This window comes from Ascaphus truei, chromosome 7 (genome assembly GCF_040206685.1).
Source record: "Ascaphus truei isolate aAscTru1 chromosome 7, aAscTru1.hap1, whole genome shotgun sequence".
In the NCBI taxonomy this organism is placed as follows: Eukaryota; Metazoa; Chordata; class Amphibia; order Anura; family Ascaphidae; genus Ascaphus; species Ascaphus truei.
Window position 1 is genome coordinate 61,721,363 of NC_134489.1, and position 17,776 is coordinate 61,739,138.

Sequence of the window (17,776 nt, forward strand, 5' to 3'; positions counted from 1 at the left end):
GGCGGACAGACCAGAGATTTTCCTTAGCCCACAACTGGGCTGACCTGAGGAAAAGATGATGTCTTGATGCACATAGGAGGACTGTATGCTGACAGCAAGACAAGGGGACACGACTTGGACACAGAGTGCCATAGCACACAGGGATGCTGACCCAGGAGAGCAGAGGCCTTCCTCTACAGCAGCAAATATACACATACACCACTACCATTCAGGGACTATTTAACACCTCAAGTCATAAAATTGCATACAGTACAGGGGGGGAGGGATAGGTTCCAGTTACAGATAAAAACAGTGCATCTTGGAATGTTAAGTTAAACCTTGCTTTATTCATTGTAACACGCTGGAAGAGATCAGTGTATCTCGAAAGCTCGCACAAATAAAAGCATTTAGTTAGCGACAGAACGGTATCGTCTGTTCATTTTTTATTATGAAGCTCGGCTAACACGGTACAGATACATCTACCTACCTAGATATATTTCAGCCCAGCTACCCACCCAGTTAGAAAGGGCTGGAGTAAAGGTTTAGATATTCTCCAAAGCGGAGTAGGCCTTTATTTTGAATGTTTTGACTTGTTAAAAAGGAACAGGTGCAAAAAGCCAGGATTAAATTTCACCCTAAATCGGTCTCCATTAAATATAACTCTGCACACATCTCTTAAACTAGGCCCATCATATTAACATAAAAGCTACATTTAGTTGGTTGACACCTAGTTATAGGCATCACCAGTCTATTGGAAGAGATTCTCATTCCCAAAAGGAATTACCAACTATATATGGCACTGGTGTTCCCGCAACGGCTCATGTACCACTGGATTATTAGGGCTACCTAGCTACTAACTTAGTAGCTAGAGTTTATCTACATTAGCCCATATCCAGTATTTTTTTTTGTCACGTGGAGATAATGTGTTTGTTTTCTGTTAACTTTATTTAATGTTGCAAAATAATAGTGATGTTTTAACATACTCATCATACCAATACATCACCTGGGTTTGAGTTGGTTAGTTGATAGGAGCCTTGCACCTGCAAGTTTTACTTCACTGTTTAAATAATTAGGTAGATCTTCAGGTGTTAAGTTTGGGAGGCACTGCCCTATATAAAAAGGATCAGAAACTTTGCGAGTTTGGGTCTTCACTATACAGGTGTGTGGAAACACGTCATGCCATGATCAAAAGAAATCTGAGGACATAAGAAAAGCAGTTATTGATGCTCAGTTTAGAAAGGGTTACAAAACCATGTCTAACGATTTGGGGCTCCACCAATCCACGGGCAACCAAAATGGAGAATTTTCAAGACCACAGTGACTTTATCCAGGAGCAGTGGTCCTACCTAAATCTCTCCAAGAACTGGCAAGACATCTAGGAAGTCACAAAGAACCCCAAAGTAACAGGCAAAGAACTGCAGGCCACTCACTTTGGCTAATGAGAGTGTTCATGACTACCATTCTTGTTCAGTCTTTTTCTTATTTGTTTAGTCATGAAAGGATAGCCAGGAGTCAACCATTGCTGCCCATCTGAAGTTCGCCAAAGAGCAGATAGATACACAAAATTTCTGTGACAATGTTCTCTGAATAAACAAGTCAAAAAAAAAAAAAGCCCTCAACTTTTGCCAAAACTTTTTGGCCTCAATGAGAAATGTCCATCTGTGAGCTGCAGCGGAACCGAAAATGGGTCATGCAGAAAAAACAATGATCCTAAACATACAAGCAGATCTACAAAAGACTGGTTGCAGAAGAAAGTCCGCATTTGAGAATGGCTTGTCAAATTGTGGACCTAAACCCCATCAAAATGTTGTGGCAGGACCTGAAATGAGCTGTCCATGCAAGGAGGCCCTCAAATGTCACAGAGTTGACACAGTTCTGCAAGGAGGAATGGGCCAAAATTCCTCAAAACCGATATGAGAGACTGACCAACATGTACAGGAAACGCTTCGTTGAAGTCATTGCTGCTCAAGGGTGCACCACCAGGCATTGAATGTAAAGGTTCACATACTTTTTCACACATTGATATTGCATTTTGAATTATTTGTGGATAAATAATAAATCTGTCGTTTGATCAGGTTATCTTAATCTATTAGACTAGAGATTAACACACAGCAGTAGCATTAGACGTTTGACAATTGCTTCAAGATGTTGGTGAATGTGACACAATCCTTAAATTTTCACAAAAAGGTGGTGTCAGAGTAGAAGGGAATGGACAAGGATAATGGAAAGGTTGGTCACGTGATATATATATATATATATATATATATATATATATATATATATAGTATATATATATAAAAATAGATATTACTGTATGTTCATAAGTATAATCAGAAATCTATACCATAAGCAGCAAGGCATCTAGTGGCAGTATTTGGTCAACACCTTGTGCCTTCAACATAAATTAACTCTGCACACAATAAGTAATGTCACATTTTTAACCTGGTGAATTAATGGAGAACACCATGCATTTTCTCGCTTACTAAATGTAATGTCCTATGCAGATTGGGAAAAGGCTCTATAGATTTTGCAACATGTACATGCTAATGAGGGTGGGGAGGAGAAAGGGATAAATACAGGTCCATCTGCATCTAAAAGAACATTATTCACACAGCATACTGCTATTTCTTTATTATGTAAACATTTCCTCCCCGGACAACTGGTTATACACATACACGCGTTTTAGTGATATATTTTAATGGAGGTATTCTATGAACCAACAGCTGAATTGCTAGGCATCATTTGTAAAAATCAACAGTTTGTTACGTTTTTATTAAAGAACCCTACCAGCAATGTAGACAAAACAAACCTTTACTCAATTCACTATCAAAAGATTTACTCCCTACATAAACCACCTCGCTCAAAAGTGCGATATAAAGAACAAAAAAAAGTATCACGTTTTGGACCGCAGCCCAAGGAACAAAAGATTAAATGGATTACCAGTCGTGGGTCACTGATGACCAAGCGCAGCCCCAATCTCCGGTTAGTATTACAGAACCATTTTAGCACCTTGTGTGTACTCATCCAGCAACGCAAGGCCAAAAAACAAGTACAATGTCATTTCCAACAGTTGGAAGGATCAACACAGGAAAAAAAAACTGGATATATAAATCTACAATACAGAAGCAGTTACAACAATCTGATTACAACACAGCTGCCTTTTTATCAACAGAGTGCAGCCAGGATACCTCATCCTTAGTGACTGCACAATTTTTTATAATACATTCATTTACATTTCTGTGTATTCATGGTGGATTTGTTTTCTTGAGAAAGTTGAGGTATGAGGCTTAGTCAACAAATTGTCAAATACACAGATCCCAAGAATGTATCATGGTACAGAATGGCACCCATAAACATAATTAGTAACTGAAACAGATTCAACAAGGTCTAAAAATGCCTCCTATTCACTTGGCTTCGTGTTCCCCTAGTCACAGAAAATATTTGTTTCTCCGTTACTTCAAACCACAGAAGGGGAACCTTAACCTGCTTGGTTTGCGTTGAACTCTCAGAAGTACGAAAAAAAAAAAAATCCTATCTAACTCAGTCCTAACAAAATGGCTTAACCGTTACCCTGTCCAATGTGTGTGTATATACACACACACACACACACACACACACACACACACACACACACACAAAACATTTAAACATGTTATACAAACGATCAAAGTTGATCACAACTTATATACAGTAGTACTTATTATGGCATGCAGTCATACAGTAGCTTGGTTTTTTATCATCATGATCCCACAATACATTTTCTTGTTAAACGTTTAATTTGCATAGAATGACCCGTGCTAGTGGTAATATTTATCATCGTATGATCAGGAGCCAAAATTCTCAGGTGCTGTTCCGTTTTCCTTTGCATCACTGGAACCGCTTCTACGTTTCTATCTAATACACTCCTAATAATTTCAGAATACTTCGTGAACTCGAAAATGATTATCCAGAGAGGGTATTTCATCTGAAAAATGGAGCTGGTTCTTGACTTTCACACCATAATCTTTAAGGATCTGTACAAATTTCATGTGCTCCTTTCCAATCCATGACCGCATGGAGTCGCTAACTTGGTATGGTGTAACGTGAGCGTGAACTGCAATACCTGTCTGAGCAAACACTTTCAAAATGTCAGGACATGTGATCCATGTCTCACTCCCTCCGGAGTGCCCCCCATCCAGCCAATACATGGCTTCAATGTTTGCTAGGAAAGAATTGAGCTCTGTGTCTTTTTTGGCTTGGTGGAGTTCATATAGTAGTTGATTTAATACCACACACCCTTTGCTGAACCCAATCACAGTGAACGACGCCGAATCTTTTACGGACGGTGAACCAAAATGAATTGCAGAGTTTTCAGCGCAATGAATTACACGTTCGGTTTCTGCCGGGCAGCCGTTGGCTGTATACACAGAACCTGTATCGCACACAGGGATATCACAGTCTCCATGCTTGTTGTGCTGAGCTATCACAACATTTTGAGCCAATGTAAAAGCATTCACAAGCAATGAATGAAGTTGCCTGAAGGCTCCCAGCTCCACGCTGTGCTTTGGTGCACCAAACATGTTGCTCTCCACAAAGTGGTCATAACAACTGAATTTATGCAGGTGCATGCGGGAAGGCTTCACAATCCAGATGCAACTGTTGGGAAAGCGGCGAGAAAGAACAGCAGCAATGTCTTCTAGGCTCCAGCACGCCCATAGGAAATTCTCTGGGTGATTTGCCATGACATCCCGATAACTCTGGAAGCAGGAAACAAACAGAAAATCCCCAAAAGTTAGCAATTAAGTTTAAGAAGCATTTTTTAGTGGTGGGTTCTATTAACCATTCCAAACTGTGGTCTTCTAAAGCAGCAGTGCACAAACTTTCCCCCTTGCCTGCTCTCCTCCCCCCCCACTTGCTTGCAACCCCCTCCTTACCTTGTCTCCGGCGTCAAATGACGCCGCGTTGCCGGAGACAAGAGAAGTTACAGAGGCCTCGCGCGATCCCCAGCATTTCATCAAAATGCCTTGTGGGAAAGAGCCTCCGAAAGCTCTGCACCCCCCTAAAAACAACAACAACAACAACAAAAAACTCAGGCGCCCCCCCAGTTTGTGCACCCCTATTCCAAAGTACAGTATGAAATATGGGACAAGCAAATAACATGCAGACTCTAGAAAATGAGGCTGAAGATGGCTTCCTACTTGTGAAAAAGTTATTGTCCAAGGGTTAAGTGACTTAGGGTCACATATTTCACTGTTTTGCCAGAGTGGTGTCCCTTACATAAAAGCCATGTGTATGTAGCCTGTCATGAGTGCGATTTGAAGAAGAAATAAGAAAGGTCAATGTGTTTGACCGAAATGTCGATCTGTGTGGATTAAAATTTCTTTTTTTTGTATGAAGACCTCTGGAGTGCCGGTTCCTTGTTGTTTTAGGAGGATGTGTCCAAAATGGGATTTGGACATCAAAACAGGTGTCAAACTGGGCATGGCTGTAAATATTTACCATTTTGAGTAAGTAGCTGCAGTATTCAGGGTGAAATTATTTTGGCCCATCTATTTCACAGATGTTATCCACAGAAGTAGATTCCCTTTGTAACACCCAGTTGCACTCTGACTGATCCAAAACAGAGTTTGGCACCTGTTGTGATAGCCAAACTGTGTATAGGTGCCAATATTAAAACATTTGAATAAGTAGCCCTATTTCAATGGCTAAATGAATTTGTTCGCCTATTCCTACATCAAACCTAGTTGCACTTACCTATTCCAAAGCAGGTGTGAAACTGGAGCAATTCAAGCTGTTTTTCTTTTCATTTTTGTATACAGCTTTGAAACGGTGGGTCTCCAGAGCTGAACCCCATTAATTTCAGCTCCAGAAAACCCCCTGCTTCCGGAGGTATATACCTCCGCAGGAGGTGCTGGTAGCCGCTCGGCTAGCAGGGTTCACGTAATGGTGGAGTTTCAAAGCTCCCGCGCCCTTCGGGACAATAGGAAGCCGTGACATCAGGTTCAGCTTCCTATCGACCCTCGTGACGTGGCAGCTTCAAATTTTGACGAGATACCGGCTCCCCCTTTGGAGGTACGTGTCTCGGGAACCAAGGGGCTGAAATTAATGGGGGTACATCTCTGCAGACCCCCTGCTACAAACCTATGTTAAAAAACAGCAATAGGGAGAGAAAACAAACAAACAAAAAAAAACACATTAATTGCGCCTTTAAAAAAAAAAAAAAAAAAAAGTTATGCATTTTGCCGTTTAAATTATAACATTTTCTGTAGTCAGGTCATTTCATGATTCACCTACATCAGAGCACTTCAAGGCATGGGCCAGCTGTGGGCTGCCAATTGATGTGGCCCTTGAAGTCAGCTGCTCAAGAAACGAATATTAAATTAGCAGGTACTATGTGCAATTTTGTTCACAATAAATCTCACTTGTTAATTAAGTGAATGTATGTTATACATGCTCGCAAAATTATTAAATATAATTTTGAAGTTTTTAATGTGTGTAAAATTACATTATAATATGCTTGTGGTTCTTCTACTCTTAAATCTTTTCTGATCTGGTCCCTTCATAGAACTGCTTGAAGAGTCCTGACCTACATGTTTTAAAGCCTTTGAAGAAAATATTCTGCTTGCATACTTCTTATTTACTTTAAGTAGCGTTCATATTTGTTCTGTATTAGATTTGTATTGCTTACCAGTTATAATCTCAACACATTAACGTAAAGCTATGAAACTCGTATATAGTATATCGCAACCAGATGGAAAACATCAATTTTTCAGGGACTCTCAATTTACTTTTTTTCTAATTTATCACACTTAGGGTGTATACAGTATGTACCCAGAGTTATGTATGCCTGCCTAATTGATAATTTTAGTTTTTTTTTTTTTTTACGACACATTTAACTGTCATACAGTCACTCTACATACAGTACAGTACATCAGATGCATCCAGCCGCGTTTTCATGATGTTGATTTTGGGCCAGGCTACATACAAATGCGTTTTATCTAAGGGACACCAACTACTCGGTTGAAGAACACGGACATTGGTGGCCCAGTCATTTAAAGCTGCAGTTCAAGCAATATCCTGCATGTGTGTTTTGTTTAATAAATCAGTGCTGTAGTAAGAAAAAATAACTTTTAGCATTTTGTTTAAAAAAATAAAAATAAAAAAAACAACTTTGAAAGACCAATTTTCTTGTATTCTATTTTAACAAGCATGCTTGTTCCTATAGCAACGATTTACATTCCCCATATTTAAAGATGTCGCCAAACTTTGCCGATCAATAGATGGAGAACGAATTGACCGGCAGCTATGCAGTTTTTTTTTTTTTGTAGGTAAGTAGAGATTGTCCAGATGAAACTATTGAAGTTAAAAAAAACGGGAGCCTGAACTGCAGCTTTAACACTCAGCACAAATAAGAAGCCAACTTCAGTCTCCTCAATAGAAGGATAGTTGTGAGAATTTTGCCTAATCCAAACTCTGTTCGAATCCATGGATCATTATATATATATATATATATATATATATATATATATATATATACACATACACACACACACACACACACACACACACACAGATCAATGCCAGAAGACACCATGTGGACCATTCACTTAAGTGGGCTGTATGTCTGTATGTATTAATATAGCGCCATTAATGTACATAGCGCTTCACAGTAGTAATACACATGACAATCATATAAAAACAAATAAATCATGGGAATAAGTGCTTCAGACATAAAAGTAAAATTTTGGAAGAGGGGTCCCTGCTCTGAAGAGCTTACAATCTAATTGGTAGGTAGGAAGAACGGCAGGGCGTTCTGGTAAGTGCATCTGCAGGGGGCCCATGCATAGACTTTGTAAGGTGTCTTATAGCATCTCACAGCATTAATACTGCTCTCTAACTTACTGTGCCATATGCACCAGGCTTACATTGTAAGTTCTTTGGAGCAGGGTCTTATTGCATATGAAAAAAATATTACTATTATATAAAAAAGGAGAATGGTTTTATGAGGAAGATCCATCATAATTATTAAATTTATAAAGCACGGCTAAATGTCTCAGCAAAGTATAATCCTTAAGATTATATTAACAATATCAATTCAAATCATGTCCCTGTGTAGATTTGTCCTTGACCCACAGAGCTTACAATCTAACAGGCGGAAGGGTGGGAGTGCAGGCAAGAGGGAGAGATAGAGGATCCCAGCACTCCCCGAGCGTTACCTGCACGTCCCCCGGAAAGTAGATGACGTGATGCGGGCTCTTTGCTGTAAGGGTCTCTCGGGCTGGACACAGCAGCACGTCGTTGGCCCTGCTAGGCTCGTTCCCCGGTACAGCAGGTAATCTGATCAGGGAAGGAGCGGGGGGAATGGAGGTCACACCCGCGCACATGTTCATCACCCCGGCCACTGTCTGAAGCAGCAGCATGCGGGTGGAGCGCAGGGCTCGGGTGAGGGTGGTGAGCATGGAGCCACAGGGATAACGCAGGCAGTAACCAAGGCGCGGCAGGGCTGTTACTAAGGGCCGTACGTTGCGTGTGACGTCATCGCGAATAACGCGGGGAGGAGCTGGCACGTCAATCAGTGTGATCCGGTTGCCATGGCAACAACACACATCATTCTGGGGCCTGTATACTCAGATCAGGGTACAATGAGAAGCCATGTCCAGGCCTGCTGGGAATCTCACTCTTTAGAGTTAAATCCTCTACACTGGGGACTGGGGGCAGTCTCACATATTGGGAGTATGGCCTCACTTAATAGGCTACGCTTATAGTGCCAGCGACGTCAGGCTACGGCGGCAATGCATTTGTTTTGACGCAACGTCGCTGTCGGTGGCACTATAAGCCTTATGCCGCGCTTATAGTGCCTTCGATGGCGACACGACGGGTGATGTCACCCGTTGCCGTCGCCACAGGCGAAAGTTATATTCCGCTGTGCGCTGGCGTCGCGGGTTTCCTGGCATTTGATTTGTTCAGGGGCTGTCACATGAGGCGACAGCCCTTGAAAAATCAAATATTGCCGGCTACCAGTTTTTGCGACGTCGCTCAGTCGCATTGTCGCCATCGCATTGCGGTGGGCGGCGGCAATGCATTTGTTTTCGGGCGACGTCGCATCGCCGGCACTATAAGCGCGGCCTTAGGTGTGTCTTACTCAGGCATACGTCTCGATCATTACAAGGCTGTCGCACTCGTTAGGCACGATTAATTAATTAGGAGGCAGTCTCACTCAGGCACGAGTCTCATCATTACATAACCGTCTCACTGATTGTAAGGCTCACTTAGGTGTGAGTCTCACGCATTACATGGCCGTTTCACTTATCTGGAATGTGGCATTGTAACGTAGTATGTCTTTTAAAGGCAGTCTTACTCCCTGGGACACTGTCTCACTTGGAATGAGGGTCACTCATGGGAAGTCTTACTAAAGGCTGAGTCCATTTACTCGTATGCAGTGGACGCATTGGGACAGTTTCAGGCTCATCTGCTTGTGATGGGATTCATTAAAATGCACTTGTTTGCATTATTCATTTTTAACTTGTTACTGGTGTCCCCTTATTTTTAACACAGACTGTCTAGCACCGCATGACACAGCGCAAAACGATTTCTAAGCAGATGCAGATAAAACAAATGGTTGGCTTATGCAAATTTAGAGATTCGTTGTCCATGCAAACATTGTATTGAAGCTATCTGTTACCACTTAAGCAAGTTTTTAAATCAACTTTATCCAGACTGTTACTGTCATTATGAGGGGTAGTACAACCAATGCAGCCTAATCAAATCACAATAAGGAGAGTGAATTAACTATACAATAAGTGTATATAGCCTGGGTCCCTGGGTCTCCTGGTCCCTGGGTCCCCTCCCCCCCTCAGTCCCCCGCTTACCTCTGCTACAGCGAGGTTCTGCGCTGGGACTACAAGTTCCATGGGCCTCCAGGAGACAGGGTCATGTGAGGCCTCAGCCAATAGGGCCATAGTATTCTCCCTGCTCCAGATATTGACACTTTGCGCGCGCTTGGAGCACGCCAGTCGGAGCTGGGACATCAGAGGGGTAGGGTGTCCATGTGCAGGGCGTCAGTGGCCCCTGCATTAGGTCAGAGAACCCCTGTTAGGCCCCGATTCCCCTCAGCTTGTGGTTGCGACAGGGCCCTGCCCATCAGTTAGGGACATGGCCCCTAGAGAACCAATGCGGACTAGACGCTGACGGCTTGGGACTCTACAGCCTTCATCTACAGTCTGCATCACCGGGTGTCGGAGCACCCGGCAGGTACAACTACTGCACCAACATTTCAAACTTTAGTGGGGCAGCGCTGTCTCACACACTTGGGTGGGATTGCTAATTGTGGACACCAGGGTGGTTGGGTGCCCAAGGGCCCCTCAGTACTTTAGGGGACTATCTCGCCAGGCGTGGACACGGTGTTGGTGGGCACGGCCGTACGTGGCCCAGTTGGTGGGGCTGTATATTGGTATCATTCTTATGCATGCAGAAAAACTGTTATTCCAGCATGTGTTTTATTGCATGGGGTCCTGTAACAGGGTTATCCCACATAGTAGGGTCCCGTACAGGTGGAGGCGCTGTCACCCGACGGATCAGGCACATCCTAGGCTCCCAGCAGCGGCGGCGGCCCAGGCCTCCTGTGAGCCACAAGTACGCACCACATACACCGTAGCCGCCATATCTCCCAGGGGGTGGGGGGAAATGTGCTACATGTAAATCATATTCCCTCACCTGCTGTCTCCAAAGTCTCGCAACATACCACTTGGATTGTAAACTCTCCGGGGCAGGGATTTCCTTTTCTATTGTCTGATTTTGTTTGCACTTACTGTATTATAATACAATACTGTATTGCCTCTTTTGTAAATCGCTGAGCACTTCGGGCACTATATAAATTAAGATATACATACATACAAAAAAAAAAAAAGAACACATGTTTTGTTGACTTCACAGTCAGCACTGCAGCCCTTACATAACACTGTATCTACATTAGATTACCACAAGGTGGTGTTGAGTGTAAAGAGGTTTGGACTATGTGACTTGCCATACCAGCAGCTCAGAGAACTAAGTAAAGTTGCTGAATGTGCAGCTGAAAATCAGAGGTAACGTGTCTAGATTGTTTTTGCATTTGGTGTAATCTGACATTTCGGTAAGTGAAATTTAGGTAGTATTTTGCATAGACATGTCTAAAGGATCACTTTACGAGCCTTTGATGAGCAATGTTGCTGACTGACTGCTGCTAGGGCACAGATAATGAAACTAGCTGTGCAGGCATCTTTTTAGAAAGCAAAGGTAAATAAATATTTGCTGAATAACCGAGTGCTCATTTGCATGTCATAACCCAGAATCCCTGGCTGCAGTGGAAGCATTATGCTAAGACATATACACTGGTGAGAGTCGGCACTCCCAAGGTCAGTAGCGAGGTGTGGCCAAGGTGCAGGAAACCCAAAGGGACCCCTCAATACAAATAGAAAAAAATGGAATAGGGAACCCGCACTACCAGGAAACAAGAAGAACAATTGAGTCAGAATAAGTCATTTACTGCAGATTAGCAGTAGAAATAGACACCATACATAGTGTATACAAACACACACAGGTGAAAGGTGTGAGCTCAAATAAAAAAAGAACACGAGAGAATAGTATAACATATGAAAAGGTGAATACTTAGCTCAGCTCACAACGTAACAATGGCTAAAAGACATGAGAGAAAAAAAGGAGCGCAATGATGGCGTCTACCCGTTGCCATGAGGATCCTCTGCGTCCCCACTGCCGTCATGAGCATTTATATTACTGCTCGGACTGCAGCACCACCCACTCTACACGGGCTTGATGGCGTCTCCTCGTTGCCATAGGGACTACATGGATCCAATCGGTGAGCATGTCGGGAGATGCATGACGCCGCGTGATGATGTCATGAACCCTTTAACTGCCACTCCGGTATTAGGCTGCGGTCCCAGTCATCACTGGGCGGGGGGGGGGGAGCGGCGCGTGCACAGCGCTAACCGCGATCTGCGGTCTTCAGGAGAGAGGGAGCTTGCAACGGGAGGGGGCGTGGTCGGGGATTTGCGGGGGCGTGGCCATCACGTCACGCGGCTGATTCGCCCTCATTGGGTGAACCGCCGGCGGGGGCGTGGCCACGCCTCCGTCGCAAGGTCTAAACTCAATTTCAGCAGGAAGGTTAGTACTGGGCCCAGCCCCATTGAGGGGCGGTGCTTATACGCACAGCGCACGCCGAGGCGTGTGCTGTAGCAGTGACTGGGACCGCAGCCTTAATCTCACCACAGGCTGCATTCCTGACAGACGTTTCCCTTTGTTGGATGGCTTAATTTTCTACTGGGTATTCACATGGGCAACCCAATAAGGGAAGTACTGCAGTGGTTTAGAACGGGACTGAGGGCGGGGTTTTCCTAAAACGTTGCCCCCATTGAATTTATATTGTCATTCTCCACCCCCTCCCCCTTTTTTAGGGTTTTAGCTTTCCCCCCTCCCCTTTGTTTCCTATTAATTTTTGGCTTGCCTAACCTAGTGTGACCCATTCTGTTCATCAGTACCCCACTTTTTTTTTTTGCCCTTGTCTTTTAGCCATTGTTACGTTATGAGCTGAGCTAAGTACCGTATTGGCCCGAATATAGTGCAATGTTTTTGTGTAAAATTGTCCTCCGAAAACTGTACTCGCATTATATGCGCAGCCTAACATTTTCAGTGGGGGATAAAAAGCCGGGGAATGTGGCTTGGACACACTATCGCATGTCAGCTCAGCTCCGGCAGAACAGAGGGACAATTAGCAAAAACAGTGATAAAATTGCCCCAGAAAAATATAAAAAAGACACCTAGACAAGGGGGAGTCACCGCCTGCAAGACACTGGGACTTGTGGGAGCTGGGGAACAGCTGTTGGCACCGAGACCGCGGACCTCTCGTCGCCCCGACGGAGAAGCAAAATGGCCGCCGAACAGGGGAGCTGAGGAGAGAGGTAAACAGAAGGTAGCGCGCTAGAGAGAGACGCGGACTGCCGACAGAGCAGGTGTGCACTGTGCTACCTAAGAGAGAGTACGAGGGTGACTGAGGCATCATAAAGGAAAGGGCTGAAACAACGGTCGGAGTGGTGAGAGAGGAGAGAGACGGCCATTTTGCGGAGGTGAGGAGCGGCAACGCGGCAGGTCCTGCTGGTCGAGTTGGGCCATCGGAGCAGCAGGAGGAAAAACTAAAGCCGGTCCCTACAGCTGGCCAGCATGGGCGGGAATCACCGCACGCGTCTAATAATGGCAGATCCGCAAGTGAGTGATCGTGTTGAAAAGAAGGCTTCCACAAGTAAACAAGGGAGTTAGAAGAAGCTACGATATGACTTTTAAATTAAGAGCAATACGCGATGCACAACAAACAAATAACGTGCAGGCTGCTATCAAGTTTGATGTTTCCGAGGCTAATATATGATTTTGGCGAAAAAATGAAGAAACGTTTAGGAATGCCAGCGCATCAAGAAAAGCATTTAGAGGGCCTAAGACTGAGATATGTCAAACATTGATAGACTTGTTTGTGAATAGATCCACGATAAACGAAACCAAGGATACCCAATAAGCCGTGAAGTTATTACAATGAAGGCACTGGAGGTGGCAAGAGAGTTAAAAATCTCATGTACTGAATTTAAGGCGAGCATGGTGTGGTGTAAGCACATGATGCGGCGTTCGGGTCTGTGCTTACAACGTCGCACTACACTTGCGCAACGCCTACCTGCAGATTATGCTGAAAAGTTGGTCGCCTATCAGCATTATATTATAAAACTGAGAAAAGACCACAATTATCTGCTTGGCCAGATGACAAATGCTGATGAAACACCAGTGTTTTTCGACATGTGAACAAGAAGGGTGCAAAATCGGTTATAGTTAGATCTACGGGCAATGAAAAGCCACGCATTACTGTCATGCTAGGAGTTACTGCCGATGGCAGAAAACTACCGCCATACGTTATTTTGAAGAGAAAAACGCTTCCAAAGGAACAATTACCAGCTGGGATTATTTTTAGAGCACAGGAAAAGGGGTGGATGACTGAAGAATTTATAGCAGATTGGTTTAAGGTTATTTGGGGACGTCGATCAGGTGCTTTACTACGGCAGAGAGGCATGCTAATTCTTGATGCTTTTTGTGGCCACACAACCTTTCATATGTTATTCTATTCTCTTGTTTTCCTTTTGGTCATTTGAGCTCACACCTTTCACCTGTATGTGTTTGTATACCCTATGTATGGTGTCTATTTTTATTGCTAGTCTACAGTAAATGACTTATTCTGACTCAATTGTTCCTCTTGTTTGCTTGTGTTTGAGTGCGGGTTACCTACTTCATTTTTTGTCTAATTATATGCTAAGAGATAATGGGGAAAGGCAGGTTTGTGGACCTGTTTCACATGTGAATGCGCTCATAAGTGGTATTTTTATTTGCGGTACACTGAATAACATAGGAAGAGCATTAATCCAGGGAGAAATCATATTGCCATCACTGGGGTAAGGAAACAATGTGTCCCCTTATGAAACATAATTGACCTTCCTTTGGATAGATAGAACTATAAATATACAGTGAGCCGAGTATCTCACCCAATTAGAATTGATCTGGATCGCAGGTTTATGTTGATGGAGATATGCCATTTATCAACCTAATCTGCTATGTTAAAAGAGCAACTCCCCCTATTTTTTTATCATGGAGGAAGAGAGGTCTCTGGAGCTGAATTACATTCGTTTCAGGTTCCCGAGATACTTACCAGGGAAGATGCTGCCAGTTTCTTCTTTCTAGAGGAAACAAAATGGAGGTTTAAATCTCCCGTGTGATGCAGGCCAATAGGAAGTCGCAATGTCATGTGTTGCAGCTTACTATTGGCCCACGTGACGCTGGGGTTTTAAACAACCAGGAAATACAGGTGGCGACTTCACCCGTGAGCTGACATTTACACGCTTCAGATACGGGACCCCTGCTCTCAACCCATGTTAAATAAAAGGTATGCTTTCAAGTTGGAATGCACCTTAATTTGCACACAAAGCCTTGGGCAAGTAGACTTGACTACTGAGGCCTGGATCCACTGCTCCGTTAAATTGGGGCTTATAACATTACCTAAAACAGTAACAAGCTTTTTTTCACTGGCGTAAATGTATACTCAAAGCTAAGTGTATGCAAAAACAATCTCCGTTCTATATCTCATTTGCATAGGCGTAATGTTGCGTAGGCTTAATGTTGCGTTATCTTCCAATAACTTGATGGTAAAGTATATGGTCTACAAAAAAGAATCCCCCCCCCCCCCAAGATGGGAAGCAGGGGGTCTCCGGAGCTGAATTGCCTTCATTTCAGATTTGGGGACCCCCTGCTCCCCGAGATACATACCTCCGTAGGGGCGGTAGCAGCTCCGCAGGTTTAAATGTCCCCGTCACGCGGGTCAATAGGAAGCTGCAAGGGATGACATCACGGCTTCTGGCCCGTGGGACATTTAAACCACCATTATGAAAGCCCCAACTAGCCGAGCCGGAACTGCTACCGGCACCCTCTACGGAGGTAAGTATCTCGTGAAGCAGGGAGTCCATGGAGCTGAAATGTAAGCGGTTCAGCTCCAGAGACCCCCTACTTCCATCCTATATAAAAAAAAACACACAAAAAAATAAAAACTGGAGTTCCGCTTTTAATCAGCAATCCCACCTTTTTTCCATATACTTTTCTTTACAGAATCTGAACCAGGGGGTCCTCCAGAGCTGAACCTCTCTAATTTTAGCTCCGGTGACCCCCAGGTATCGAGATACTGGATATTTAAAGATTGCTGCTGCGGTCGTCCAATAGGAAGCTGCAATGTGATCCCCCTTTTCCGCACCTCGATGCTGCTTGCTAGTGGCCCTAGGGACCTGCGAGATTTGGCAGCCATTTTATTTTTGCTAAACGGAGCAGAAACACCTGTAAGTAAGGAACCGAGGGCGTCACGTAGGGAAAAAAATAGCAGATCTGGAGAATTCCCCGGTTCAAATTCGTCAACAACAAAAAATATGGAAAAAAATCTTTAAAGCAGGAATCTACCACCCAAACATACAGTATATTGCTTTTATTTACCTCACTCTTACAATAAAGCTTAGTTTTGTAGAACAACTCAATCTCAAAGTGGCTATATCTCTTGTTTTTTTTGTTTTGTTTAACTAGGGGTGAAGCAGGGGGTCTCTGGAGCTGAACGGTGTTGATTTCAGCTCATGGGACCCCCTGCATCCCTAGATAATTACATTGGAAGGTGATGCCGGCAGAAGCCCCTGCTGGGCACAACACATTTCTGTTTTAAAGGTCCTGCATTCCACAGGCCAATAGAAAGCTGCCACGTCATCCCTTGCAGCTTCCTATTGGCTCACGGGACCTTTAAACATGCAAGAGATACCGACATCACCTTTCAATGTAAGTTTCTCGGGGAGCACGGGGTCTTCGGAGCTGAAATTAACGCTGCTTCCCACCTAGGGGTAAAAAAATATATATTTATTTATTTTAAAGGCAATGGTGCTTTAAAATAATATGTCCATGTGTTCTGGTTATACCTTGACGTTGGTATGCAGGCTTATGACGCTTTGGCCAGAGGGTTTAACTAAATAACCAAGTAAATATTATTATTATTGAAGTATTTAAACTTTATACTTATTACTTTGTGTTTTGTCAATTGGATGTAGCATTGGGCACCCCTGTCTTTTTCATGTTTTCTGCCTCCCTGTTATATTTGGTGCAATTAGTGGGGTGCCAAACTGATAGAAGTAATAAGCAGATTGTTTGTGTTTCTGTCTTTAGCTAACTGAAATGACATCAAGCAGGCTGGGTTTGCGTTTAGCTGCTTGTCTATTAAATGCTTCGGAGGCCAGGAGAAAGGACATCGTAGAGAGAATAGCTAGAGCTGCGTTATATGATAAAAATGGTAAGTATAGACCAAGTGTTAGAAATAATTGTGTTGTTATAGTGCACACTCAGTAAACATAGGGAGGATGTTGATCCAGGGAGTAATCTGATTGCCAATTCTTGGAGTCAGGAAGGAATTTATTTTTTTCCTTATGAGATAGCATTGGATGATATGTCACTGGGGTTTTTTGTTTGCCTTCCTCTGAATCAATATACTGTAAGTATGGATATAGGATAACGTATTTGTCATCTAAATTTAGCATAAGTTGAACTTGATGGACAAATGTCTTTTTTTCAACCTCATCTACTATGGAACTAAGAGCGTAATTCAATATTGTCTGAAGCGGCTGTTTTCGGCTGAAAATCCCCATCAAAGTCAGTGAGGATGTTCACCTGTAACCTGCCTGATCTACAACTTTGACTATGTATAGAATTATCCCCTAAATGTTAGGTAGGTAATACACAAGTGATCATTTTATTTGCTGTATGGTGGAAGTTTTTTTTTACGCACCATAACATAATATATATATAGCCCAGATAATATATATATATATATATATATATATATATATATATATATATATATATATATATATATATATATATATATATATATATATATATTATGTTATGGTGGGTAAATATATATATATAGTTTTTGCCAAAAATGCACTTAATGAGTTTTACCTCTACAAAGACGATATTCCACATTTTTTAGAGTGGATCAAAGGTCCAATCTATCCTAACACCTGCGTCTTCTCTCTCCTCCCTTTGACATGCAGCAAGTGCGCCAGTAACACCAACACATGGTTATTTATTATGGAGTGAGTGAAAACTCCTACTGGTTAAACCATGGGTGCGCAAAGTTTTTAACTTGCGCCCCCCACCCCCCTGCCTGCTTACCTGCTGCCTCACGCTCCCTCTCCTCCTTGGCTCCGGTGTCAAATGA

At 43.2% G+C, this 17,776-nt stretch overlaps 2 protein-coding genes across 4 annotated transcripts in view; one reads left to right on the forward strand and one right to left on the reverse strand.

Moving 5' to 3' along the window:
• The window catches only part of MAIP1 (matrix AAA peptidase interacting protein 1), a 32,030-nt gene extending 23,555 nt beyond the window's left edge, over positions 1-8,475 (reverse strand). Inside the window, exon 1 of the mRNA XM_075608707.1 lies at positions 8,175-8,475. Within this exon, the coding sequence (XP_075464822.1) occupies positions 8,175-8,417 (243 nt within the window). The 5' untranslated portion in view covers positions 8,418-8,475. The remainder of the gene's footprint in view (positions 1-8,174) is intronic.
• A 2,480-nt stretch (positions 8,476-10,955) lies between these two features.
• The window catches only part of FTCDNL1 (formiminotransferase cyclodeaminase N-terminal like), an 81,172-nt gene continuing 74,351 nt past the window's right edge, over positions 10,956-17,776 (forward strand). For all 3 annotated transcript variants that reach the window (XM_075608711.1, XM_075608709.1, XM_075608708.1), the window contains exons 1-2: positions 10,956-11,039; positions 16,723-16,846. In XM_075608711.1, coding sequence (XP_075464826.1) covers positions 16,732-16,846 — 115 coding nt within the window. In that variant the 5' untranslated portion in view covers positions 10,956-11,039; positions 16,723-16,731. The remainder of the gene's footprint in view (positions 11,040-16,722; positions 16,847-17,776) is intronic.